Source organism: Coloeus monedula, assembly GCF_965178545.1.
Source record: "Coloeus monedula genome assembly, chromosome: 4".
NCBI classification, from domain to species: domain Eukaryota; kingdom Metazoa; phylum Chordata; class Aves; order Passeriformes; family Corvidae; genus Coloeus; species Coloeus monedula.
In genome coordinates, this window is record NC_138784.1 from 72,639,053 (window position 1) to 72,662,292 (window position 23,240).

Below are 23,240 nucleotides of genomic sequence, written 5' to 3' on the forward strand. Positions count from 1 at the left end.
GTTTTATTGGGGCACTTCGGGGATTTTTACCTGGTCCATTTCAGAAGTAGCAAGCAGATTTTTGCTCCCACCTTCCCAGTGCTCACTGGCTGACATGCTGCCTCATATATCTTTGTTTTATTTCCTTCCTTGAAAGCAGGCAGATGAGCCTGTTAGATGCTTTGCACAGCATTTAGCAGAGTGAAGGAACTCTGTGATCCATGTCTAAGATCTCTAAGTATTATAATAAATAATGATAGCTCATGAGCCATTGTGGTTTGAAGGAATTTTATTTTTTTCGTTAACTACTTGTCATATTTTTTGGCTCACGACATCAAGCCTTAGCATACAAGCAAATGGTTTGTGTCCCAGATACACAGAATGTGAGGGCTCAGTCTTTCCACTCTGCTGTGTGATGCGACAGGGTCTGAGCATCAGCAAAGATTCATCTCCAAATTAAACCTGGAATAGACTCAGTTCTGTGTGGGCTGTTTCTGGGGGCTTTTCCCATGGTAGCAATAACAAAGTTCATGTGTGGTTTCCCTTCCTCAGCTGAGTGCCAGTGATTGCTGCTTTGTGCAATGTGAAATAAAACTGGTTTACTTAAATTCCCTCTACTTCAACTAGAGTAGGATATTTTATTCAGCTTTCCGTTGATTGCCTTCATCTTCACGGCTTGGTCCTCATTCAGGTGTAGTTCTGCTTCATTTCCTTAGATTATACCTGCTTTAAAGGAACTTAAACTTATGTTAAGCCTAAATCAACCATTAGCAAAGTTTTTCAACCTTTCAGCCAGTACAACTATCTTTGTCTAAATTGCTCTTTCACTCAATACCTGAGCATACAGCTTTGGGTGCCTGCTCACACTTGGATCAGAGCTAAGCTGTCAAAGCTGTTTGGGCAACTCGTGTATATAAGGTTCAAAATGCACGGTTTCCATCAGCTGGTGTGTGCTTGCAAGCTCTGTGTGACAGAAATAACAAGAATCTGGTATAATACTTTAAATGGACCTTTGGGCTTCACCTCCAGCAGTTCAGTGTTGGGCTGAAAGCAGGGAAATCTGGGTGAAATCCTCTGTCCTGAGTTTTGCAGAATTGTCACTAAAAGAGTGCTATCTTGAACATGTAGATATTTACAAAAGGCACCAAAATTTCCCTTTTTTCAGGACCAATAACACCCAAACCAATTTGAAGCAATGTGAAGGTTTAAAGTCAAGCCTGTTTCTGGTCTTACTTCATTTCAATCAACCTGAATTTCATTTTATCCTCTTAGTATTTTCCATTTCTCCTCCTGTGCATCTGCAGCGCCACAGGTTTTGAGATACCAGCCCAAGAGAGGAACATTTCATGCCGGATGAGTTATTGCTGTTGACCTTTAGCTAGGAGGAGAAAAAGGATTTTCTGCCACGTACTTTTTTTCTTCTGTGTTTTGTAACAAACCTAAATCGAGGGCTAATTCACTTAGCGCTGTAATGAAAACGAGGTAATTCAGTTAAAATAAATGTTACCCCGGACCAACATGACCATGGGAATGCAGTTTGACCCCGTGCCTTTGGATTTGCTGCTGTATCCATCTCCTGGATGCTGTTTCTCTGTGCAGGAGAGCGAGGACGACGAGCCGGACGCGATGGAGGATGAGACGGGGAGCGAGGAAACGAGCTCGGAGCTGCGGGATGACCAGACGGACACATCCTCAGCCGAGGTGCCCTCCACCAGGCCCCGGCGAGCGGTCACCCTGCGGAGCAGCACCGAGCAGGACAGGCCTCCTCCCACGGAGAGAGCCCGCCGGAGCCGGAGACCCCAGCCCCACGCCTACAGCGAGGCAGAGAAGGGCACGCAAGCCAAGGAAGTGAGTGTGTCCCGTTTCATAGCAGAATTCCTCCTAAATTCACCTTCAGTGCCAAACCTCCCTGGCCTGAGGGGGGTATCCCTGCCCTGGTTCTCCACAGAAGGTAGTTTGCTTTATGAAAACTTTCCTTTTGCAGGAAATTAAGCAAGAAGAGGAAGAGAAGCTTGTCCTGGACAGTAACCCACTGGAGTGGACTGTGACTGATGTCGTGAGGTTTATTAAACTCACTGACTGTGCACCCCTTGCCAAAATATTTCAGGAGCAGGTAGGAGTCCTTTTGTCACTTGTCCCTTTGTGTCTGTGGTGCCTGTTTGTGTAACAGCACATCCCACCTTGCTGGCTGGGCCTGGGGCTTTGGTAAAGAGATCATGACCAGACTTCAGATCCATCAGGCCAAGTTATAACACCAGTTTTGGCAAGGCATGTAAACCCTTAGGAATTTGAGTCAGAGCCTTGCCAGATCCTCAGGGAGTCCAGAAACTCAATAGCCTTGTGAAAAACCCTTGGGGAAAGCAGGTTTAGTCATTTCATGCCAAGGTCCGTGGTGCCGTACTGGTGTCCCATAGGTAGGAACCTCAGTGTAAAAACAGGTAATGGCTGCCTGGCACATACCAGGCTTTCTCCTGGCCACATGGCTTGCATCCTGTTCTAAAATACTGGCCTGGGAAGCGGAAGAGTGCTGCTTGAAGCCAAAGCTGGCTGTCTGAATTTTGCCATTAGCACCTAGATGCCTCTAGTGTGTAGGTACCCCATTCCTAGCTATGTTCCTCTGAAGATCTGCCAGTCAGGCCTTGGATGACCTTAATTTAGGAGATGCCAATCTTCTCCCTGTTAAGGAGATAGGTTTGCAGGAGCAGAACCCAATGTTCTTCATCTCAAGACAGTGTGAGCATGTAAAATTTTTATGGAAAAAGCCATTCCTTGGCTAATGAGTAGCAGCCACTGCTGAGGGTAAAGGGCAGCACTAACGAGCCATAGTTAGGAAAAAGTAAGTGTGGTTAATTAGTCAGTGGTGTGGCCAGCTGCTCATTGAACTATTACTGATTCTTCACCATGGATAACTCCAGCTGCTGTGGCTGGGAGAAGGTGGAGGGTGAGTTTGGAGCGAGTGCAACTCTCCAGAGCAGGATGCCGCAGTTGCTGTGTCACAGCGAGCTCCAGCCATTTGTTAACCAGCCTGGAACAACACCAGGGCGTGGAGGCCAACCCTGTCTCTCCTTTGCCAGAGAGTTTTATAGGGACTTGAATCAAACACAGATGGCTGGGGCTTTTCCTTGTGAAGCTCTGGTGCAATGGGCCATGCCATCAGCCTTCAGTGGAGGATGAACCTGAGCTGCAGACAGTCCTGATCAAAGCAGCACTTCAAGTATCTAAATCCTCCTTGTGTTCAGTGCTGCCTAATCAGGGCTGTCCTGAGGAGTTTATGTTGGCTGTGAGTTGCTGTGCACAGGCTCTGATCTTCCCTAAGGGGTAAAAAGCAGTTTTGTGGCCTGATCATCATCTCAGTCCTTTAAAGAATTAAGAGAACTCAATCTCTTTATTAAGAAGAGGATCATAAAGCCAACAGTTGTCCCCAGTAAAATTGCTCATCTGGGGTACTGGTTCATGGAGTTATGCCTGAGGGAAGGACATGACCTGCAGAGGTCCTTTCCAGCTTACACTATTCTGGGACTGTGAGGCATTAGAGATTGCAAGGGCTCTGGGCAGTTGGGGCTCCTCTTTCTTGGTCATTCAGCAAGGGAACAGGGCAGGTCCTGGGTGGACCTGGGGACAGGGCATGGAGCAAGGCAGACACAAACCTGTGCTGAGCAAATTGTGGGCCAGAGGAGGTGGGGAAAGCGTCTGACTTGACAGTGGGACCAGCATCAGTTTCTCCATTCAGCTCCCTCCTCTGTCTCTGCAGCCTGCCCCTTGTTTCAGTTCCTCAGGCATGAAATGGGACTGATCAGATGTCTGTGGACTCTGCAGAGGTTCTTTAGGTGATCCCTCATTTCAGCAGCTGTGAGGCTTTTCCCAGACTGGGGGTTAAGGTGAGAACCTATGAAGAGACCCAAGACAACTTCTGAAAAAACATGTGTCTCAGGGAAGGGAGATGGGCAGCGTCAGAGCGGGACAAAAAAGCTGAGGACAAAAGGACTTAATTTTTAGGGCAAACTTCCCTTCTTGTTCCTCCAAACTCACTTACACATTCTGCCCTCCAGGGTCCACAAACAAATCCATTGTCCCTGTGTTTCTTTCCCCAGGACATTGATGGCCAGGCCCTCCTGTTGTTGACGCTGCCCACGGTGCAGGAGTGCATGGAGCTGAAGCTGGGTCCAGCCATCAAACTGTGCCACCAGATCGAGCGAGTAAAAGTTGCTTTCTATGCACAGTATGCCAACTGACTGCAGTTCTCTGTTCCTTCCTGTCCTCCTCCTTGTTCCCTGTCTTTTTTTAACATCTCAGCTTGTTCAAGAGATTTTCTTCCCCCATATCCTTTTTCTGAGAACAAGTGGAATTGGAAGCACTGGGAATTAATCCATAGCGGGGAAGAAAAACACAAAAGAAAACTAGCAACAAATGGAACTAATTTTTCTGTACTTGTAAAGCACATGGAAGGACTGCTGGCATCTCTCCTCCTGAGCCTCTCCAACCCATTGCCCAGTGGTGCAAGGCCAGCACGGATCAGGTGGTTTGTCACCAAACCAAACCTACCAGTGGCAGACACATTCCCTAGGAGAAGGGTCAGACGTTCCCAGATGGTGATGCTTTGTCTAGGACAATTTCTGGACATGAACATTTCTATTAGATAACTCTGACACTCTTCTTTCATATTGAAATGTAAGTGATCATTTGTAGCATTACCTGGGGTTTAACTGCAAATTTGATCTTGGTGATCAATGGGCTTTTTTTTTTTTCTTTTCTTCCACCTCTCTTGTTTTACAAAAGGAAGAAGTGTTACACAAGGCTACACTGGTAATTCCTGAGTCACTTTTGAAAGGGGACTCAATCCATGGTCTCTCTGGTATCAAAGTTGCAGTGAACTGACAGGGGTGACACAGGACCTGGTGGGGCAGCAGCACATCCTGAGCCACGCTGGCTCTGCACAATCAGCTGAGTATCTCTGTGATGGGATCTGTACAACGCTGCATTCTTGTACAGGAACATGAAGGCTTTCAACCTGACTTTTAGCCATATGGTGACAGCAGACTGGGATCAGGGACTCCTGCTTACCCCTGTGCTCAGAAGAACCTAGTGACCAACACCAGGCTGCACCTGCTGCGTTCTCCTTCATTGGTTTCCTTCTTAAATTCTTTGGAGAAGAGAGGCAACCTTGAGAAATAAATACTCTGGAATAGATCTAAATCTTGCCCAGCGAGTGTGTTAGGCAAGAAGCATTGACTCTGTTTGCTATGCATCACTTGGGAATTCCTAGCTGGTCTTTCAGTGAGTGTCCTGATTTGCCACTGAGGAATGGGCTGGGTGCAACTGCTGCAGGCTGGACCAGATGCTGAGACATTCATCAGAAATGTTCTTACATGGGAGATGGACAGGACTGGATCTGTTGTTTTGTACTGAAGATCTTGTTCAAGTTTTAATCCGTTGAAGGGAGTATTAGTTGCCTCTGCATCAAAAGGGTTTTGTTCTTCAGAAGTCCAGGAACATGGTTCTGTAGCGGGGCAGATATTAAAAAAACTGGGTTTTAGACTGGATTTCCTACTGACAGTAGCAGTGAAATGGGTCACTGCAACTGGTTTGAGAACTACTTTGGATCCCTCTCAGGGTCCCCTAAAAATGTTGCTCCTTGTTTCACCTCTGAAAGACAGAAGGATTGCGCCCAGCAAAGTGAGAGCACAGCTGAGAAAATCAGGGAGGCTGCTTCTCCCATCTCCTCCTTGCTTCAGCCCAGTCCTGGTGTTACAGCTGTCAGCAGGAGACAGCTCCTGGGAGGATTCTGTCAGGAGAACTGGCGCATGAGGACATTCCAAGGAAGGGAAGCAGAAAGGCTGTTTGCTGAACAGCGTTCCAGCACCAATCCTTTACTCGTCACATCCAGCTTCTTTTGCTGCTCTGATGGTCTTGGAGTTTCTGGCCTCTGGGATTTGTCAGAGACATTTAATGCCTTCTGGGACACACTGCAAAAATGTCATTTTTTGTCTCCATCAGCCTTGTAACTGTAGATATTCCTATGGCAGCTAATTCCTCGTGGAGGCACAATCGGGGAGCAGACACACACAGACTCTGAGAGCAGCCAGCTCTAGTCCTGGCCAAGCAGGGAATGGGTGAAGCATAGAGCCAAGAACATGGGAATCTTTACTGATTGTTCAGGGAAGTTTAATCATATTGAAAACTCGAACTATTAAACAACAACAAAAAAGTTTTAATTTTACCTTGCGCTGGCTCTTTTATTTCCACAGGTTTCTCTCTCCTCACCATTTGTCTTTCACTTTACTGTTCATCAGTGTTGCCTCATTTATCACTCTCTGTCCTTTCAGAGAAGTTGATAAGCTAAATCTTTATGCTAAAATTACCTTGGGTGGTAAATGCTTTACTGTTTATTTTTAGTCTGCAGTTTGGAAAGAGATATGGGATTGGGGTACTGTTGTCTGTTGCATTGATTGCTTTCCAGAAAAGCTGGAGCTGAACTTCTTTGGCCGTTTCTTACACAAGTGGAGAATGGTTGGTGTGTGGTTTAACTGGACAATGTGCTCAGATTGAGCAGAGATCAGAAGGAACTAATCACTCTTGCCTGGACTTCATTTAAATTCTGGAACATCAGTAAAGCTTTGGAGTAATGTATTTCAAAGAAGATGATGGAAATCCTATCTTGCTAGGGTAAAATGCCACTTTACTTTGCAAAGTAGAAGTATAAACCACTGTAAGTTTGGGGGTGTTTTTGGTCCAGACCTGATTGATTGTAAGTTAAATTCAGAGCTGCTGCAGTTTCACAGATACACAAATGACAGTGGTGAAGCCACATCTTCTCGCCTCCCTGTCCTGAATTTGGCACCTAGGCCTGAAGTTTATTGTGTTATCAGCTGCAAAAGGCCACTGCTGTGAAGTGCTGAACTCATGGTTATTCAAGGCCGTTGCCAAGGGCTGGAGAGCAGCCCTGCTGTTGGATGCTGACCTTCAGCACACTGACACAGAAGGCTTTGCAGGTGTTACTGGGCTCTCTTTGGGCATAGGACCAAAGATAGGCACTTTTGGAACAAAAATAGGGGGCTGAAGAGTGTGTGGTGCCTGCCCATCGTCATCTGCACTGGCTTCTTTGGAGCTTGCACTCAGCAGGCTGAACAGGTCCATGGGCAGGTCCCTGCTCCTTTCACAACCTTTGCCTTGAGAGTATCAGCCAATTCCCACTTTGCAGGCCCAAAGCATCCATCTCTGAATTGAATGAAATCAATAACTTAAGGAATGTCCATGATTCCCTGTCTGGTTGTCCTGCCTTCCTCCTGCTGTCATGGATGCTCTTCAAGAAAAGTGGTCTTTGGTTTCAGGGCTTCTCTTCCTTTTTCAGTTCACAAACACAGCTCCCATCCAGACTCTCATTTTTTAACTCAGTGCCAGGATGACCAAGCCCTGGCTTTTCCTACCTCTCAGAAGCATGAAGTCCTCTCAGCTCTGAGAGGGATTTCAGGGTCTCCAGCTCTTTTGTGTTACCTATATTCCATAATTCTTGATAGTTTGGTCCTGCAGGGTGCAGAAACTGCCTAAAAATGCTGTGTGCCCTCAGGAAACACCAAAATCCAAGCACACCCTGTCCTTAGTGAAGTATCCAGTAGGTGCATGTCCTAGCTGAGATGGCCTGACCCACACTGCCAGAGGTATTTGGATACTTGCTGAGATGTACAGAGTTTGTAAGTGGGACACCTAAACTCCTTTATTTTACTCTGGGCAAACAGCTAATTTGCCTTAACCTGGAAAGTCGCCATTCCTTGGCTTTGACCTTCGGCCTTTTGCAGTCCCAGTTGTGGTGTCCCCGTCTCAGCTCTCTGAAGGCAAACCAGGCAATGCTGGGCTGCCATCATCAGCATTCAGTCACCTTAAAGCCTGCCTTGGTCTTGTCAGGGCACAGAATGGAATTTGGCAGAGCTGCTGTGCCGTGTCCGTGTTTCAGACGCTCCGTACAATCAGGGCACTTCAGATACTTTCTGCTTTCCTGGTGCAGTGCATCTGGAAAATGATGAACTCAGAGTGTTCCTCTCATTTCCAAATTCAAGTGCCAAAAGAGAAGAACATGCTGCGACTGAACTCCATTAAAACCAGCTTTATTGCACGTGGATAAGTACAGTCCCAAGGGCTCCATTTTGGTGCTAAGATAATGTCACGCTGTATTTTCCATTGCTTGGGATTGCAAAACTGATTCCTTATTCCAGGAAATACTTTCTGTAATCTGCAACATCTTGAACATTAGGATTTTTTTTTTTCTTGTGACTGTACACTTTTTAACTTTGATACACTCAACAAATACCCCTTCACCCACAATCCTGTGAGTTTTGGAGATGTTTTATACAGTATATTCATGTAAAAATTCTTTCAAAATGTGGATGCATGTATATTTTCCTCTCAATAATATTCTTCATCACATAAGCTGACCCAGTACTAAAGGAATCTGTTACTCAGGATTTGATCCAGAAATAACTGAGGTTAACATTAGGGCCCTCACTGATGTGTGGGCTGTGGGACCAAATCTTCACCAATTTCTCTCACTTAGAAGTCAAAAAGTCTGTGCTTAATTAACAGAAAATTTAAATGCCTCCTTCTCCTAGAAGGCAGAAATGCAGCTGCAATCTGCCAGGCATCACAAGAGAGGGCTCATGTCGTTAGGTGCTCATGAACTCCCAGTAAAGGAGCAGAGGCCTTTAATGGTCTCATTTATTCTTTGGTACAATACTCCAACAAGAAGTGTAGATGGTGTTAATGGCTGCATGTAGAATATGAGCCAGTCATCAAATATGAGAATTTTATAGCCCAGCAGTCCTTTAAATGTCAGCTGTCCTGCAGGAGAAGAGTGGTTTTGCAGGGGTTTGGTGCCATGCACAGGAATTCTCTCACAGATGTGAACTGCACAAACCTGGGTCATAGTTACAAATACTTGTGGCCTTTTTTTTGTTGTTTTTTTTTTTTTTTTGTCTATTGTGTTAATTTTTACAGTGAAAAAGGTAAGTCTTGATGACTGCCAGGGATGTGGGAGAGGGGAGAGGGGGCTTCAGGAAGGAAAGAAGCTGGAGTTCTAGGTTTGAGGTGTCTTTGTGGAGGGGGACCTCTCACAACAGAAGCACAGCTGGGGTCTGTGAGCATCATTCCTGAAAGCTTTTCTTTTCACAGCAGAGATGGTTTTTGAGTCCCAGCAGGGACCAGGTGAGAGGAGGGAAAGAAGCTGGCAATAGACTCAGTTCTTCAATGCTGAAAGGTTCTAATAATGTTTTCCCTGTGGAGGTACAGAAATTTGGCTCAGATGTCTCTAGGCTCCTTGGCTGGATAAAAGGGAAAATCAGTCTTTCTTGTACCTAATTCCTGTGTGTCTTCTGGGGTTAGGGGGCTGAAGACTGTTGTCTTGCACCTTCCAGACCTCCATAGGAAATAGCAGGCTAAAACTTGAGCTGTCTCCCACAGGAAAAGGCGACATTGCCCTGAGTTCAGGTTGTGGATCAGTGTTCTGGTGTGACAGGATGAAAATGCTCATTGCCAGGGCACCCCACCTGCTTCTTGTGGCTCCAGCCTCACTGGAGATTATGGACATATAAATGTCCATAATTTATACATTGTACATGTGTGCATTCCATTTCCCAGTCCCTCTTCTGCCAGACCTGGTCAGGGTGTGCCAACACATGCAGTTACTCCAGCAGCCTTTGCCTTCAGGGACCTGCTTGCTGGAAGACTCCTTGGGAATGGTATCATGACACTTTCATATGCACAGGCAGGGGTGTCCTGTGTGGACCAAGAGAGGTGAAAGTCTCAAATGCAGCCTTGGAGGGGAGTTGAGTCTTTTCATCTGCCTTGTGTAGGACAAGGCAAGCGCTTAAACCCTCCTGTCTCTCACGGAACAGCAGGAATTTGCTCCACAACCAGCAGTTATGCTCCATTCGTGGTGGTGCACGTTGGAAAACTTCGAATTGTTTTGCATTCCAGTTTGTACTGAAGGTTTTGACTCCAAGTTTGTGTACATAATCCCTTTGGTGTGTTGATACGTATGTGCGTGTATATATATGTATATATATGTGCGTGTATATGTATGTGTATATATATATACATATAAATCAATCAATGCTGGTGTTTTTACTTTTTAAAGTTCCCAGGGCGAAGGGCATGTTGTCAGTTTGCTGTAAGATTCTATTCTGTATATATGTTTTCATGTAAATAAGTGAAAATCTATATTCAGAGTTATATTTTAATTTTTATTCAGAATGAAATCCCTTTTTACTTGAAACAGTTGTAAGCCACGTTGTTAATAAAGTAACAATAAGTCATTTATCTCTCCAGGGTGGTTTTTTTGCTTGACAGGGCTGTGTTTTGATGTATCTGTGTGTCCAAGCTGCCTGGATCAGTTTTGCCTTCACTGAGCCCCCAAACTTCCAGAGGTACAGCACAGCCTCCCTGATGCCCTTCATAGATGCCAAAAGTTTGGATTTATGTGTCTGGAAGTTCTTCCCAGAAGCAGGATGTGAAACAAGGAAGATGGTGAGTGGTGAGGGGAGGCAACAGCATCCAAGGAGTTTTTAGGAAAGTGAAGGGAGGAGGGTGAAAGGAATGAAAATAATCCAGTGAGCAACAGGCAAAGGAGAATGTAGTGACAGAGGAGTCAATGGTGGCAGGACAAGAGTTACAGCAGGGCCACAGCACATGGAGTAGGGAGGCAAAAAATAAAACTTCCCCAGGTGCACAGCAGCCATTGAACATGGGGGAAGCTATCCTGCAGTGGGGAAAAAGCTGTGGATTCATTCCAAAGGGTGGGCTTTGGACATACCTGCTTTGCCAGGCAAAACTTTGTGTGTGTTCCATGTCTCGTGTGATGTTTTCCCTGCAGCTACGGGCTGTGAAATGAGCTTAAATTCCAGCTTTGCAAGTCCTGTCACCTTTCACACCTTTTAATGGCATCCTGAATCCTGCTGTGAAGGTCTCTGTGAGTTGGACTAGCTTGGCTACCAAGCATTTGTCACTGGTCTCATCACTCCTCCCCTCTGCCCCAGTGGAAGCAGGGTGGTGCACACCCCGACAGGACCCATTGATGTGTGCATGGGAGAGAGTGAGCACAGAGTCCACAGAACTGGCTAACAAGTGTTTGGATGACTCTTGGTTTTGTTTTTGCTCCATCACTCCTATTTAGATGCCTCTTGTGGATACAGTAAAAGGGGAGAAACAAAATTTCTCCCTCTGTGTTCCACCATTTCTCCAATTCATCAAGACCAGCTATTTTCTGTCAGGCAAAAACACAACCATGGGCAAGCAAGTGGGGCTAGGGTGACTTACAAAGGGATCAAGCCACTGCAAAGATTGTTATTTTACAATGTCAACAAGTCTTGGGTGATAATCCTGTGGTCTGACTCCTTATGACACTGTCCTAAAGTCCAGGCTTTGGGAGGAGAAAAGTGTGGGTAGTCAGTGACGTGACCTGTCCAGACAGCCTTGAGAATAAAGCATCAGACCAATGGGTACTGCTGAGTGTTGACAAATGCCCTGCTGGACCACAGAAGAGCTCCCTGAAAGGCAGAGAATGGGAAGGATTTATCAAAGGAGATAATTCTGAGGTGAATCTGATGGCAGCATAAAACTGAAAGAGCAGAAGCTTGAATGGTTTATGATACTCTTCAGAATCCAGAGGTGAAAATAAATCCATATATCTCCCCATAGCTCATTACATAGTCATTTAAAAGTAATGCAAAGTTCAGATACCAGTTTTTAAATTTCTGCCCCAGCTGAGGCAAGACATGCTCAGAGCTCTGCAAAGAGCTAATTTTTGGAGAATGGGAAGTGATTTTAGTAAAACGCTGGCAAGATACTCCCAACTGAGTTCCTTGAAATTAATGACCAACACATGAAATATGGTTGCCATATATCATTTCCTGAGGGGAAAAACACCTACCAGCCAGTCTTGCTTCTGATACCACAGGCCAAGATTTTGAAGACCACCTCCATTTTTAGTGTTTTTCATGTACAATTAATTTGTGGAAGTCTTCCAGATACTTGATGTGATTTGTTGACACAATCAAGCAGTCATGTAGGTGGAAGTATGAACACCGACATGTCAACCATCCCATTAAAAAACACCTACAAAACTAAATTTTCAGGTCTCTGAGGAAACACCATCTTTCTTTCCTGCATACAGAATGAAAACAAGCAGATAGTTATATTTCACTCCCACGGTTTGTAGACAGACTTTCAAGGCAAATAATTATTGTTTTTAATAACCATGTTGTTACTGTTACTGCTGCTGTTGATAGCAGTTTTACTGCTTTTTTAATTTCGAGATTCATGCCTTTCTGTGAAATTGAATGATTCTCCAAGTCCCTCTACTGCTACAATATTTTCTTAAGACTGATACACCTCTTGCTGTAGTGTCTGTACTCAATTACTGTAAGTTGATTTTATAACTACATCTCAGCCGAAGTTGCAATTATGCTGTCTTCTCTAATAAGTCATAAAACCAGAGAAAAAATAGTGCTGCAGGACACCTGGAGGTGTCAGGCTGACCATTTCCCCTCTGCAAGGCAGGACCAATTAGACAAATCTTACTCCTATTTGGCATTTGTTTAACCTGACCTTCAGAGGGGTGTCAAAATAAGACCTCCAGCAACAAGCCTTTCCCCAGCACTTCCACAGCATGTTAAAAAAAATATAAGTGATGGCATTTGGATGATGAAGCGTAATATTTCCAGGCAAAAGCATGCAGCTGATGTTACCATGGAATGGCCGCTTCATTTTAAAAAGCTCTGTCTGACTGGTGATTAAACGTAGCAATTAATAAAAGTAAAAGCAGAAAATTCATGGTTAAGATGGATTAGATTTCAAGGAAGCAACTGTGGTTATCATTTCCATCCTAAGGAGTGGGTAGGCAGAGCTCATGATGGAGGTGACCGCCCAGGAAGAGCAGATGAGCTGGGAAGGGGCTGGAGCCCCAGGAGCAGCTGAGGGAGCTGGGAAAGGGGCTCAGGCTGGAGCAAAGGAGGCTCAGGGGGGACCTTGTGGCTCTGCACAAGTCCCTGACAGGAGGGGGCAGCCGGGGGGGTCGGGCTCTGCTCGCAGGGAACAGGGACAGGAGAGAGGAAAAGGAAGGGGAAGGAGGGAGGAAAGGAAAAGAAGGGAGGAAAGGAAGGGAGAAGGGAAGGGAAGGGAAAAGGGAAGGGAAGGGAAGGGAAGGGAAGGGAAGGGAAGGGAAGGGAAGGGAAGGGAAGGGAAGGGAAGGGAAGGGAAGGGAAGGGAAGGGAAGGGAAGGGAAGGGAAGGGAAGGGAAGGGGGAAGGGAAGGGGGAAGGGAAGGGAAGGGAAGGGAAGGGAAGGGAAGGGAAGGGAAGGGAAGGGAAACAAGTCCAAACCCAACGCCCACTCTGTCTGTATCAGCTGGACGTGCAGAAGGAACAGTCTGTGTCCCTAAATCTCCTTCCCAGCCATGCAGAGCACCTGGGAGATACTCCCTGCCGAGGCAATCAGCAGCCTCCCATGATGATGCCCGGCAAAAAGCAAGGACCTGTTCAGGGGAAGAAAGTGTTGTTACCACTTTCATGGACTTGTCACGGAGACCTGGGGACCTTGCAGGAATCGGGGACAGTGTTCCCACTGGTTTAAGGTGAGATTACACATGACTCCAGGGAGGAGTGTGCTGGGGGAAATCACCACATTAAAATGCAAACATTCCTCTGAAATTCACTGTTGTTTGTAGCTGGAAGGACTTCAAACATCCAAACTGTGAAACTTTAGGTTTGCACAGGAAAACTGCGAGCTCTGCTGAGCTCCTGGATATACAATTTGACCTTATTTGCTTTTTACCAGTGCAGTTTTCTCTTCAGAGCCTCCACAGCAGGACTTTCCCTGGCCAAGGAGGGATTGAGCACAGCGGGTCCCCAACCACAACCACTCAGTGCCCTGCTCCTGAATGCCAGGCTTTTACACCTTGTTTTTGTGCTCTGTCAGTAAGACATTAGAGAGAAGCACAAAAGGAGATTTCTCTCCTTTTTTGTTTTCACAGGAATCTGGACACCATCTGAGGATCTGCCCCAAGGACCTACAGTAGCCGGGATTAAAGCCCTGAAATACAATCTCATTGAGGGAAAAAACCCTCATTTTTTTATGTGTTTGTCCAACATCTACAACTGCTGGCTCCTTGGAGCTTGACTTCATTTTTAACCTATATTATTACAAGTGATAAATACATTAATGAGAATGTCTTCAACCAAGAACTGGAATAAACTGGAATAAATTCATAGACCCTTTTTCAGTTGGAAAGTCCTGCTGTCCTCTCTTATCACATGAACCACTGAGGCAGGCCAGGATGATCCTGCACATGATGCAGCGTGGCAGTGAGAAATTGGGAATCTGTTTCCTCATGCTCCCTGATCCAGGGTCTGTAACACACTTAAAAAGTCAATGTATAAACTTCCTTCTCCTTCAGGTGCTTGGGAACACAGTGTTCCTAAGGAGGGAGGTGGGGAGGTACCTTTGTCATGGCATTTCTGGGTGAAATCTGAGTTTTTATAGGAGTACACTGTGTCTGTGTGTGTGGGAGGGCAGGGTAGAAAAGAACCAGCCCAAGCCCAAATATTTGTTGAGAATGCAATGGTGGAGGATGAGATCGTGTCCACAGGTGTCAAAGAAGGTTCTCTCTCTTATTTCTCTTCTGGGAATGGAATTGCTATTTGAGGTTGGTGTTGGGGGCCTTTTGCTTTATTTTTTATTTTTTAAATTCCAATTTAATTTGTTTAATAAGCAGCTTTTCTGTTTCCACTTAAAGTTGTTCAGCTGTGGCATCAGTGTGCCTGGATGTGTCTCTGTGTGTGAGTCTCCAGTCCATTGTGAAACACAAACCAGAATATCAAGTCTTTGCATTGCCTTAGATCGTGTTTTTTATCTGATATTGAATTAAGTAAAGGGCTTAATGTTCAAAGTGGTGTTCGGGGAGTTACTTGCACAAATTCTGTTATTGCTGTTAATGGGATTTGTGCAGATTGCTTTGAAGATGAGTCCCTTCATGTGGAATAGGAAAAGACATTCTAAATTATAATTTATTTCAGACAAATCTATCTTCAATTTTTTACTGATAGAGCATTAGAGACATGAGGCAAAAAAGCACTTGCTGAATTTTTTATTAGTATTATTGACAGGCATGTGAGGACAGGTTTGGTTCAGATAATCGAGTGAGTATTTGGCTAACTTTTAGAAGTGGACAGAAAGGGACTTTAAATTTTGGAATAAAGATAAAATTTGGTGACATTTCAGAAAAACTACAAAGCTGGAAAGAAATGGTCACGAGATATTTCCTAGACACCATCTTAACAATGCAGACTAAATACTGAGGGAAATCTTAATTTAGAGAGTGGACAGCTCAGCCTGCAGCTCAGTAGTGCCTCTTAGTTATTTCACCCAGTGATGACACCTGTGGAAGGTGTCCCTGCCCAGGGCAGGGGATGGAACAAGATGATCTTTAAGGTCCCTTCCAACCCAAACCATTCTGTGATTCTATGACCACTCTGGTTTTAAGATGTAGCCAGGAGCAGGCAAGAGCAGGCAAGCCTGGCTGGTGGGACTGTAGAGAAAAAGGTTTGAGGATCCAGCTTTTTCTGGAGAAATCTCATCCCTTCTGACTCCACAGAGGAGTCAGATCAGGTTTGTGTTACATGAGCTGAGGACAGGGAAGTCTGGGCTGATCAGGACACCTGGGGGCTGAGGGTTACAGCCACTAATGCAGAGCAGGACAGCAATATTACAAGTGTTATTTAATTTGCAGGTGCCTGGGCAGAGAGTTTCTCACCTGACTCCAGCCAAGGCTGGAGATTGTGGTACCCCAGGGCATCCAAGATATGAATGGGATGGCAAATCCAAGGAGAAGACACACCCTCTTGGAGCAGCAGAAGTGGCATTTTGAAGTCTCTCAGGTAGTGGTAAACACCTATTTTGAGTCAACTCATTCATGTCCTGCCTGGATTTCTGCCTCTGCAGCTTCCCTGGCTGTACCAGGTGCAATCTGAAATGCTTCCAGACATGGAGACTTCCATTATCCTTTCTGGGAGAACCAAGACCCACACTCCCTTTGTTGTTTCTGTCTCTGAAAGGGTACGTGGGGTGATAACCACCCTGGTCCAGGCAGCTCCTAAAGATGGATGAGCAGTTTAATGCTGCTTTTCTCACTGCTGAGCTTGCAGTGAAGATTTGTGGGCTGCTTCCTCCTCAGATCCTTGCAACCCCTATCTTTTATCCTCTGATCTGGATAACAAAGCTGACAGAAGTTGTATAAATTACAGTCTTCAGAGTATTAATGGCCTGGTTCTAAATGATTAATTACAGGGGATCTCTTGCATTCACAGATCAGTATTAGTGAGTCACGCAGTATTATTCCACAATAGCTCTTCCTCAGTCAGCCTGCCCTGGATGGAAACAGGTTGGTAGTTTCTGAGCAGAGAGGTGTGAAGAAGTTACAGGAGGAGAAAGAGTTTGTGCTTTTTCTACTTGTCATAACTACCTAAATAATAGGCCTGTGGCTCAAAGTAAACATGGAGCAATTTAATGCTCTTAACTCACAAGCCAAGGTTACTCTGTGGCTTTGGAGGGAGCAATTGCTGCTTCACTGAGTGGTCCCATCCCCTCCCTGTGTTCCTCCTCCTTTGTGCCTCATGCTCACATCAGTATTTTGGCGGTTGAGAAATTCACCTTGGGAGGGAAAGAAGGAAAGCATCATCTTTTTCAGCTGCTCATGGATTTACACTGGAATCAGGAGCAGGATTTGCCACAGTCCTAAGGACAAGGGCAGACCCTTCCTCACACCACGTGCAGAGCAGGAGAGTTGCGTCTCACACAGCTCAGTTATTCACACTTTTCAGTTAGATCAAAACTTGGCTCACTGTATTTTTGCTCCATTAAAAAATAAATCTTTATGATTTTGAAATGAGATTTCCCTCTTTCCCTCCCAAAAACCTGAAAAGGCAGTACTCAGCTGTATCTTCAGGCACTTCTAAAAAACTGGCCCTAGGGGAGCAACTATTTACAACAAGCCAAAACAGGTCCTTTGCTAAATAAAATGATTCCCTGATAATGCAATTCCCAAGGTAGAGAGGGACAAGAGCAAGGACAACATAAGAGACTTTAATTGTCTCCCGTTTCCAGCAGGAAGCAAGCAGAAAGAATAATTGTTAATTGCTGTTAATTGTTGATTGCTGCCTGCTCCTTCTGCAAAGTTTCCATTAGGAACTAATGAAACCTTGGAAGAGCTTGGATGGGTGTATTGTTTGTTCTCTGGCTCTACAACTTCTTTCCTCTGTAGCAGGAACAGGGTGAGTTTTCCACTGAGCTTTGTTTAGAAGGATGCTCAGAGCTTCTGACCTGTGTTTTCAGCCATGCCAGAGGGGCACATCTCTGGGAAGAGTTTCATTTCTTCCACAATATGATGAGTATTTTGCTATTATTTTCATAGAATCACAGAATGTTTTGGGTTGGATGGGACCTTAAAGATCATCCAGTTCCAACCTCCTGCCTTCTAGTGGAAGGGACACCTTCCACTAGACCAGGGTGTTCCAAGCCCTGTCCAACCTGGCCTTCAACATTTCCAGGGATGGGGCACAACCCACCAAAAGAGGTCCTCAGGACACCCATTTCTGCTTTTCTGCCTTCCAACAGCAGGTTCTTGTGCAAATAAATTTAAGGGCAGTTCATCTGGAGCAAGTATTGATACTGAAGCTCAAAAAAGGAACCAAAAAATCCATTTCTCATTCCCACCATTAATTATTGTGTCAAAAGTGTCTGTCTTGACAGAAAAAAGTTGACAAGCTTTGCATCTCCCCTTATCAAGCCTTTTACCTCATCCAGCCTTATTATTTTACTTGGGTCAAATCTGGAGGCACTGGGCTGTACGTGGGACAGGAAGATGGCATATCAGTACCAGGAGCTGCCTCACCTCCTGCCAGCCACTGCATCTATTTCACGTATTTTTTCCATCTCCTTGTCTGTAAAATGTGCAAAGTGTTGCTTACTGCACTTCAAGAATCTTGTGAGTTCCTTAGCTGTGGATAACTAAATATTATGACATATAAAAGCACAGGGTATAGATATATCGTAGACTTCACACTTGTATTTCACACTCTCTATTAATGTGGCACTCCACAGTGACATGATATTTACCAAAAACTTCCTGGAAGCAGATTCAAAAATTTTTTTTTTTTTTTTTCGAGGCTTAAAACTGTTAAGCTCAGTGTTTATCTGCAATGGCAAGGCAAGGTGCTCAATGAATGGCAATGAAAGGTTTCTAGTCCTAAAAATAGCCTTTCCTATGCTGAGGAAAGAAAAAGAAAGAAAATACCCTGTGAGATTTTTCTGGCATTAAGGCAGTCAAATTGTCTTTTTAAATAGTGTGAAAATTGACAGATTATAAAAAATAGAGAGAACAATCACCGGAGAGTGTACGATAATCTGGCAATATGGAAATTACAAATTTTAATATTTCCCCAGAGCCAATGAAATATGCAAAGGAACAACTGCATAATGCAGCAGGCTCTGTGTAACCCTGAGGTAGCTTGAGTTAGCAAGATATTCTATCCCAGTTGGTTTTTTTTGCTTGGTTAATAACAAATCCACCAAATTACTTCAATGGTGAAGGACAGAAAAATCCTCTCTGACGTTCAGTTGTTGCACAAAGCTGCTCCATTAAATATCCAGATTTAATGATGCTCTGGTAGTTCCTGATCTTGCTGAATTCTTTACTGCAACATGAGAAGTCACTTGCTCTAAATTGGTGCAGCTGCCATCAGCATTCAGTTGCCATAATGGATTTTCTTGGTGATCCATCAAACACAGGTTTTCCTCCAGCAGAAACCAGCAAGCCATCCGGAACTGTGGAGAGGTTTGTTCCCTGATCCATGCTCTCCAGCTTGTAACTGGTTTCCTTTTTAAATCACAACATTTTCCTGCAAATTTGGAAGAAATCTGAATGGATGTCACATCCAGGATTCCTGCCTTTTTGGTAATGAAACTGCCGAGTAATTCCTTCTTTAAAGAGAACAAAATATTTTAACTAACATCGGTCACCAAATGGCAATGGTGGTATGTTCCTGCAGACAAACAGCAGCATCAAACTCACCAAGCAGAGTCTGCAAGATGTGAGTTTTGCTTAAGAGTTTCTTTATCCAAGAGCTTTTGTTTGGTTTCAGTGCCTGGGCTGCATTTGGAATAATGGATTGCAGCAATTTCAACATACAGCAGAAAATTCAGCCCAAGCTCGCTCAGGCTCCTGATTCAGAAGAGCACTTCAACATGTGCTTAATTTAAGCATATACTTGAGGGTCTGAAGGGCTGAACAACACACTTGTGCCCCTCTAATTAGAGATTACTCAAATCGTGCTGCAGCACAGACCAGCAACAAAAGATGACTCAACCCATCTTCCCCTAAAGCAGAGCTGGAAGAAAACTCCAGTGGATGAAAAACCTACTTCTGACAAAAAAATACAAGGATATGCCTATACTTACAGTTACACAGGCATGTTCTGGGCTAAACTAAACTGGGAGGTACTGGTAGAACTGTCCAGAGAGTTCTGAATGTAGAAATTGGATAAAACATTGAAATCAGACTGTTTTATTCAATCCCTCTCCAGTTGTCATAGAAGGCAGTTGCTCAATGAAGCGATGCTTGCTTTGCCTGGAGAGGTGATGTTGACAGTTCATGGTTGACCCACCTTAGGTCCAGACTTACTAAATGTAGGGCAATAAACTTTGCATTGTGCTAGACCTGGACAAGCAGTTTTCTTTGAAGGTGAGGCTCTGCACCAGTCAGATTTTATCATTCAAAGTTTCCACGAAAATCTTCCAGTTTCCAGTAGTTCTGACTGTAATTGTCCCAAATGCTGGTGCTTCAGACAGGAGATCCTCCTCACACATCTTCTCTTTTAACAACTAAACCAACCTGCCTTGCAGTGCTTGGGCTTAGAGGATTTCAATAATGGTTTTGATGCAAGTTTATCATCTCCCTTCCCTCTCTCTACAAACTATGGGGGTTTTTTGTTAAATGTGCCAGTTGCCCCTGGATCAACAAGCCAGAACAAATACAATCCTCCAGTAGCAAGAGGAGCAGCCCTTTTTCAGGGGGAGCAATCAATCCCCTCCAGCGACACGTGCCTAATGGATCTGTCTCCTTCATTAGCTTTGGGCTCCTAATAACCACTGTCTTTGCCAAATGAGGGATGTGTTATGTCGGCCTCCTCTGCCGTCTTCTCCTCCCTTCCCTGCCTTGTCAGCAGCATGCTAATTTATGTAATCAATTCATAGTACTGTTTAATGAATAGCTTTGAAGTCGTTAGATTCATCTGCTGGTAAAGGGGCTGATTGGTCAGCCTCTGAATCGTTTCCATTTTCTGAGGCTCGAAAGTGTCAGCCAACATAATTGCTTTAGAAACACCCTTGGGAGACACTTGGGAAGTAGCTGTACAATCCCTCTTTATATTTAAGTGGAAGACAAAGTGGAACAATAATAATACTTAGCATTTTTACCACACTTCATATCATTAAAACGCTTCCCCAAACATTAACTAATTCTTGCAGTATGCCCAAAAGGTGAATTATTGCTTCACTTACACAGAAGAGAGCTAGCAGTAAAGACAGTAGATCTCAAGCCTCTTGGATGCTAAAGCTGATGGGTGCTTTTGTGCTCACGAAGGTGTAAACCCAGATTCACAGTGTCCCTATGGAAATCCCAGGGGAATGTGAGCTCCAGGATTTTAAACCACACAGAAGACAGAAATCTCCATTGGCTTGTAAAAGGCACATGGTGGGACTCTTGGGGTGGTCCTGTGCAGGGCCAGGAGTTGGACTGGATGATCCTTTTGGGTCCCTTCCAACTGTGGATATTCTATGATTTCTCTGAAATACTGGGAACATGTTGAACACTTGTTATCCTGCTCCTCTCAGGAACGTGGTCCTGATGGAGGCACACAGGCAGCCACTCAGAACTTACAATTACTGTGCTTTGGGGCAGCAAGATTTTTGATCTGATTAACAGCTCAATGGATGCCAGCCAAGCACTCTTCTGTCTTTACATCCAAGTCCTGACCTCCTGATGGAGAAAGCTTGTTGAATTCCCGCCCCCTCCCCCCCGCCCCCCCAAAGTGGATGTGATCGGAGGGGACCCTGTGTGGATGGAATTAGATGCCTGGGACAGACACCCAGCTGTGTGCACTCAGCCAGCCCCATCTGCACAGATGCAGGCAGGGACAACAACAAAACCACACTGATTTAGCTCAGAAATGGAAAGCAGAAGGTGAGATTTCCTTTCAGCTCAACTGTCTGCTACCGACAGAGCTGAGTACTTCTCTAATGACTTGAAAACTTTCAAACACAGACGGCATTTCAGTGCTTTGTAATGTTTATTCAGACTGCACAGTGAGCTGTGATGCAGGGTGCCCTCTGGCCACACCAGCTCAGTAATGACTCTGGCATTTCTGACAGAGACTAATAGCAGAAATTGTTATCAACATTTTTAGCAAAATACTGCAAGCTAGAAATTGGATTCCCCCCCTTTCTGCATCCTCCTTCACTCGTTAATGAGCTACTTCTTCAGGGTGCCAATGGTAAAGCTGTAAAGTGAGATGGGCAATTTATTTTCTGGGCTTGAGACCCTTAGACACAGGAACACACAGTTATTTATTTTAATGCATCATTCACATAAAATTACATCATGCTTTACTGGTGTAGCAGGAAGACACGTTTCCTTATCCCAGGGACTTATAAGGAGATATTGATGAGATGCTGGAGTAAAACGAGCATGAGATGAAGAAATCTCTCGCTCCAGGTGTAGGTGAGGGTGGTGAGAACAGTTTTTGCTATGCATTAGCATGGGGACTTCGGGAATTTGGGAGTGGCCAGGACATTTCTTTCTTGATAGGGATATTTGGACTTTTTTTTAAATCACTGGAGAGGTGCAGCATTTCCAATAGAATGATTTCTCCTGCACTAGTTCAGATGTTTGAAATCTGTGAGATCAGTAATGCTGTGTTTCCAATTCTCTATTTCCCACCGTAGCCAACTGCATATCTGTAACTGCTTCCAGTGTAGGTGTTTCCACCTACAGTCATAGACATTTCTGGACTGATGTTATCTGTGTAGTAAAATTGCTTTCCTTCATATTCTCCTCCCTTTCCAGAGCACCCTAATTCTTTGAGGTTGTTTTTCAGGCTGTAGAGATATATAAGTTATCTCATATTTGATGGATGAGCTTTGCTCTTTGTCTGTAGAAACTCAGGCATGCTTCATCAGCAAGAAGCTATTTTATAAGCATATTAATATTTTTATTAAGGTAGGAATATATTAATATTTATGGGTATATGAACATCTCTATTAATATTTTAAGGAAAATACAGAAAACAGAATATTCAAGTGTGCAAGCATGTGCCAGTCACTACCAGTGCTGCCCCAAAAATGAACCTCTCCTGCCTGTCCTGTGCCACATCAGCCCCACGGGGGTCATCTGAAGCATCCCAGGAGGGCACAGCCAGTCCTAGAGGTCTCTGTGTGAGGCACAGCCTCGTGCCTGGACTGAGTGGTGGAGTACAGCAAAGAGAAACAGGCACTGAAGGGGTTAGGAGAGGTTATCCAAGAGGTCTGATGGAGGATGAGCCTACCCAGAGGTTACAAAGGATCTGGGAGAGTAGATATTGGTGTTTAAAGGGAAACTCCCTTTAAGCCTTTAGGAAACAGTCACTCTAATCTTCTGGATTCTGCACATTGACAGATGGACCATGACAAGGTCTTGATTCTTTACTCCAGGTAGTCAGGGATGAAGGAAATATGTTCCAGAAAGAGGACAACTCAGACATGGGCTTTCTGCAGGCAGCAACAGTGACCCTTGGCAGATTTTTTCCCCCTGTTTTTCTGTTAGCGTTTTCCTTCCGTTTGCTGAGAAGGTACCGTGATGCTCTCCCCATTTTTGCTTCCAGCAGAATGGAGACAAAAGAAGAGAGTTGTGACCTTCCCTGTGGTCACAGAGGGGCAACATCTGGTTTTCCAGTGAAAGGTTGCAATACCACCCATCCCAGGTGGGGGATGCACCTGCTGACAGGGACCCCCAGGGTGTGTGTAACCCTACAGAGGCACCTGTGCCAGCCAGACCCACAAAGTCACCACAAGAGGTGGTGCAGGGAAGTGGGGAGTTTGTCCATGAGAGGGAGCACAAGGTGAAGCCAGGATGGATAGGGACACGGGGGACAGCAGGGACAGTCTGTGTGGGTCCTAGCCATCACTTATTTG

The 23,240-nt window shown here is 44.8% G+C and overlaps 1 protein-coding gene across 1 annotated transcript in view; it reads left to right on the plus strand.

Moving 5' to 3' along the window:
* The window catches only part of SFMBT2 (Scm like with four mbt domains 2), a gene marked incomplete at both ends in the record, with an annotated part of 86,502 nt that extends 82,291 nt beyond the window's left edge, over positions 1 to 4,211 (plus strand). The window contains 3 exons of the mRNA XM_082279904.1: positions 1,579 to 1,827; positions 1,964 to 2,092; positions 4,071 to 4,211. Of these exons, the coding sequence (XP_082136030.1) occupies positions 1,579 to 1,827; positions 1,964 to 2,092; positions 4,071 to 4,211 (519 nt within the window). The remainder of the gene's footprint in view (positions 1 to 1,578; positions 1,828 to 1,963; positions 2,093 to 4,070) is intronic.
* Positions 4,212 to 23,240: the final 19,029 nt, after the last annotated feature.